General features: G+C 46.8%; 1 protein-coding gene across 17 annotated transcripts in view; it reads left to right on the forward strand.

Annotated features, from left to right (window-relative positions):
• Positions 1-5000, forward strand: part of LOC125031054 (protein sickie-like) — a 737157-nt gene that overhangs the window by 671814 nt on the left and 60343 nt on the right. For all 17 annotated transcript variants that reach the window (XM_047621503.1, XM_047621506.1, XM_047621505.1 and 14 more), the window contains one exon: positions 30-159. In XM_047621503.1, coding sequence (XP_047477459.1) covers positions 30-159 — 130 coding nt within the window. The remainder of the gene's footprint in view (positions 1-29; positions 160-5000) is intronic.

The raw sequence follows: 5000 nt of genomic DNA on the forward strand, positions 1-5000 counted from the left end.
GAGACTGACTTCCCGTTTTCTTTCACCAGGTTCCCAGTTGAAGACCGTCGCCTCAGCGAGCAGCAGCCGCTCCACCTCTCCGGCCAACGGCAGTGCTTCCTTCATCCCGCAGCCCAGGAGCCACAGCGGCCGTGCATCGCTCAACGAGAAGCACTCCAAGTAAGTGCCACACCCCCTTTAAGCTCCCTCATGACATTACCTAGGTCAGGTGTCAAGGAGTGCCGCATTATCGGCTCGGTGGCTCAAGAGATGAGAGTGGGATAGTGCAGCAGGCACAGTGATAGGAGGACAATGATAGCGGCCAGGAGAGAAGGGAATCTGCCAGGGAGGATAGTGAGATGTGGCAGGTACGTGGCACTGGGAGATGGCGATGCTTGCGGCAGTGATGTGATAATAACCAGTGATGATAATGAGAAGGAACGGAGGCTGAAGAAGATACAGGAAATGACATCCACTAATGTGCACAGCTTCTCAAAATATCAGTAGCTTCATGAAAGAGGGAAACATTCAGAAAAACGAATTAGTGTGTGTTTGTGTGTGTGTGTGTTTGTGTGTGTGTGTGTGTGTGTGTGTGTGTGTGTGTGTGTGTGTGTGTGTGTGTGTGTGTGTGTGTGTGTGTGTTCGTCCATGCGTTTGTGTGTGTGTGTGTGTGTGTGTGTGTGTGTGTGTGTGTGTGTGTGTGTCTGCGTTGTGTGTGTGTGTGTTCGTCCATGCGTTTGTGTGTGTGTGTGTGTTCGTCATGCGTGTGTGTGTGTGTGTGTGTGTGTGTGTGTGTGTGTGTGTGTGTGTGTGTGTGTGTGTGTGCATCTGTCTGTGACATTGTGTCAGTCTATATGGCGCTTTCTTTAATTTCTGAAGAGCAGGAAATGTCAACATCGAGGAACCCGGCTCGCGGGAAAAGAGTTGACCGACTCAGCCTCTGGAATCCTGGCGCCAAAGACCTTCCCGCTGAGGATTTAACCCGATCATCCTGGCGGCGTTGGTGGGATGCGGGGCAAGACAGTGACTCAGTCCTACCTCTACTATATCCTTTACGCAATGTCACTTGTAACTTTAGTGCCAGTGAGTTTGCACAGGGTTAAGGGAGGTAGTTAGGAGGTAACTGTACTCTGGGGCGTCATCAAAAGCCTCGTTAATGAAAGCTTGCAATTGTCATCAATTTACCTTATAAGTATGATTTACGAAATGTTCATACTTATGGGAAAAATAATGGGTTGCATTAATCGAAGAGCAGAACGTGATGACTGTTTTTTTTGGTGGGGGAGGGGGGGGGGGCAGTAAATGGGGCTAAAGGGAGGGTTGAATTATAGCGATACATGAATATCAACACCTGCAATTTACTCTGACTGAAGTAGGTCGTTAATGGACGATTGAGCAGCATCTGTTATATAGAGAGCACGTCGAGCTTCAGCGGACGCACAAATGTTAGTTGAAATTACGTTTTTTTTAGTCCAGTCGCCCTCGTTAAAATCGTACATTGAAAAGTGTTTTAACATGCAAAACCCCTACGTTAAAAGCGAATTCCTTTGAAAGAGTGTCTGGACATCAAGTTTGGTCTTGTGCATGACGTACAGACCACATGCTGGGGATGTCATCATGCGGCTTCATCAACAGGTACCTGACACAGTTACCCATCCTCACCATGACTCGCTTGAGCTTAAGTATAGTTAGTCATGCAGTCATTCATAGCTGGGGATTTTGTTGCATTCTCCCACTCTAAGCGAGAAGAGCAGAAGGAGAGAAAGTGAGGAAGAGAAGAGCAAAGAGAGAGTGAGAGACGGAGACAGACAGCCAAACAGGCAGATAGATAGACAGACAGATAGACAGGCAAGCAGGCAGGCAGAGAAAGAACGAGAGCGAATTGTGAGAGATGAAAGAAATTGAGAAATAATTCATCACTATATGACCCTTTGTGGGCAAGACGTGAAGAAGTAATTGTAAAGGAAAGGTTTTAGAAAGTTGGGCACACGGGAGTGAGAGAGAGCAAAGTATCACGCATGGAGAAAACGGGAGAGAAGACAAGGTGTAAAAGGATTGCTTGCAAGGGGGATGCTCTGAGTTGACTTTCATGTCGAGGTTACTTTGGGGGATAGGGTGGGGTTGCGGGGGGGGGGGGGGTCGCTTCTGTGGTTAGGGTGAGGTGGGATAAGAATAATGGTAGTTAGGGGTGAGCTCTTTATTATGGAAAGAAGTGATGACAGTTCATACTGTTTATTTACATCAAGGAACATGAGTTTGCGTTTTAAGAACGTAAGTGGAAAGAGGTTAAAGAATAAAGGGGAAAGGCCTAGAGAGAACGAAAGGAACGAGGCAGTAATTAGGGAAAACTGAGCGTTAGTTATCTCGAGTGTATGTGTGTGTGTGTGTGTGTGTGTGTGTGTGTGTGTGTGTGTGTGTGTGTGTGTGTGTGTGTGTGTGTGTGGGTGTGTGTGTGTATGTGTTTGGAGCATGCGGAGGGGGGGGGGGGGGGGTCGGCGGCAGGGACACAAGAAAGGCCTGGCACTGGTTCCATGAAAGAGCACATTGAGAGTGCCACTGAGTGCAGACCTCTTGCGCTCGCCGCGGTGCCGTCCTGCTGTCCTGCAAGTCACAACGTGGTATTTTTATGCGCTTTTTAAATTTTGTTTAATTACTGTCTCTATTAATTCCTGATATACGGGACGTGGTTCAGTGTATATTGCTTTTGATGAAGTTTTGGTAAATTATATATGATATTATTACAGCGCAGGATGAAACAATCAATTTTGAATTGAACATCTTTTCTTTTCTTATGCAAATAATTATATAACGTTCTCGTTAGCTAAGTTGAGAATTCAGGGTGGTCTCTTTCCAGTCTCTTTTCATTCGTTCTTGTGTAAGAAATGCTCCGCTCATATAGAGTGGATGCAAAGCAGGGTGATTGGAGGTGTACCATACAACACATACAAACCTGTTACAGGTTCCTGCCCACACGCTGGTCCACACCCTGTTTATTAGCTGCACCGACAACTCCTTTAGGTGAGTCACCCCTCGAGTGGGCGGCCGGGGTCAGAGAAAACGCCTTTGGTCGGGGTCGCTATGATGTTTACCAACTTTTATCTTAAATGATGCTTTTTCACGATGGAGACTAGGATCTTCTTATCTCATTATCGTCTGTTGTTTGGGATTATGCGTGGGAAGCTTATCTAGCCAGCTTTGCAAAATCGACGGCTTTCCTTAGGTTTAAATTCGAATTCAATTTTTTTCAAATGTTCAAAACGGCATACCTCCGCCTCTTCCAAATATGGTCTACCCGACAATTGCCTGCATTGGGTATACACCAGCAGCCTCAATTAATGCTAAATAGAATTTGAGAATAAACTAGTTAGCCCGACTCAACACCTACGCTTTTTCACATGAACTTGAGTTGTCGAAGTCTGGAAAGAGAGAGAGAGAAAATTGTCGGGTAAAAACAAAAACTTCTTAGAATTAGCCCTAAAAGGAGCCTCGACAACCTTTTTGTCGGTGTTTACTGTTTATCTTGAAGGTCACGAGGTCAGGGCAAGGAGGACAGAGTGGAGGATAGAAGACCAATTTGTAAATTACAGTATTCTTTGTCGAGTTGCATTTTGCGGAAATTGGTCGTCCTATTAAACGAGGCTGGAGGAGAATAAGGGAGCCGAGCAGACGAATTAAAGTAAATAAAGGAATATGTAAAACTAAAACTAAAACAAAGATTATTGGCTGGTGACGCGTTCGCCCATCGAAGGTGCATTCACACCCCTTGCGCGGCGGGAGGCGGCAGTTCCGCCATATTTCAACGTTTTGTCAGCTTCTTGCATGACGCGACTGGCGCATTAGTTGAAGGAACATCTTCCTAACACACGATACAGTCTTCCGAGGGAGAGTGAGAGTGATGGCGCCGGCCGTGGCAGGGAGACGAGCTATTGGTTATTTATTCCCGCCAGACATATCCGTCAGGCGAGGGCAGTAAGAGAAGCCGCGCCGGCCATTTCCATGCTGCAGCCTCGCCCATTGATACCCCTTCCTCCCCCCTTTCCGTACCCTCATCGGGCGCTCTGGCAGGGGATCCGCCCCCGCACTCGCACGCCTTCGCGCCCACGTGCGGCTTACGGCGTGGGCGGCGGCCTTCGCTGAATATGGCGACGGGAGTTTAGTTAGTATTCTTCGGTCGTTCCGCAAGTCGTTTTCACTTACAGACGGCGGCGTGGCAGGCACTGATGGCGTTGTTTTGACGCGAAACGTATGCTTACTGGAGTTTTTGTTGTTAGAGTCTACGATCGATTTTCCCTTTCTTGGGACAGTGAATTTTATCAATGAAGTGTTTGGTATGGCAGATCTGAGAAGTCTTAGAACTTTAATTCTTGATAAATCTTACTAATTTTCCTTAATTGTAATTCCTCTGACGTAATTAAACAAATGACAGTAATTGTTTTTACGTAGGGAGAATCAAGGTAAGACCGTCTGGACATTATGCAATCATTTTTTTCCTTTATAACCCAACGAGGATTGTTTTCACCAATAATGATTCAGAAAAAAATAGAAAGAGTTCGTAAATAGATTCACAAGAATAGCTAGCGTGCAGTCGACATCGTCTTAGTGGGCGGAGGGAGCTTGTTTAATGAAGGAGAAGTAGTTAGCAACAGCACCGGGTCTTCACTACGAGCTGGCGATCGGTAGTCAAGGGCTCTTAGGGTGAGTGCTGTTTGCTGAGCCAAGGACGCCAGAGGTTGATAAGTGTGGCTCTTGATAGACGGCTGTTAGAGAGGCCAGGTTAGGCATTCGGTGGAAGGAATCCCTCCTTCCCTCCCTCCCTCCCGTCCTCTCTCTCCTTCCCGCCCTCCCTCTCCCTCCCTCCCTCCCTCCCTCCCTCCCCTTCCTCCCTCCCTCCCTCCCTCCCTCCCTCCCTCCCTCCCTCCCTCCCTATATACATATATATATAAATATATATATATATTGTGTGTGTGTGTGTATTTATGATGTATGCATGTATGCAGTTTAAATATATAGTTCAAACTTTA

Source organism: Penaeus chinensis, chromosome 12 (assembly GCF_019202785.1).
Source record: "Penaeus chinensis breed Huanghai No. 1 chromosome 12, ASM1920278v2, whole genome shotgun sequence".
NCBI classification, from domain to species: Eukaryota; Metazoa; Arthropoda; class Malacostraca; order Decapoda; family Penaeidae; genus Penaeus; species Penaeus chinensis.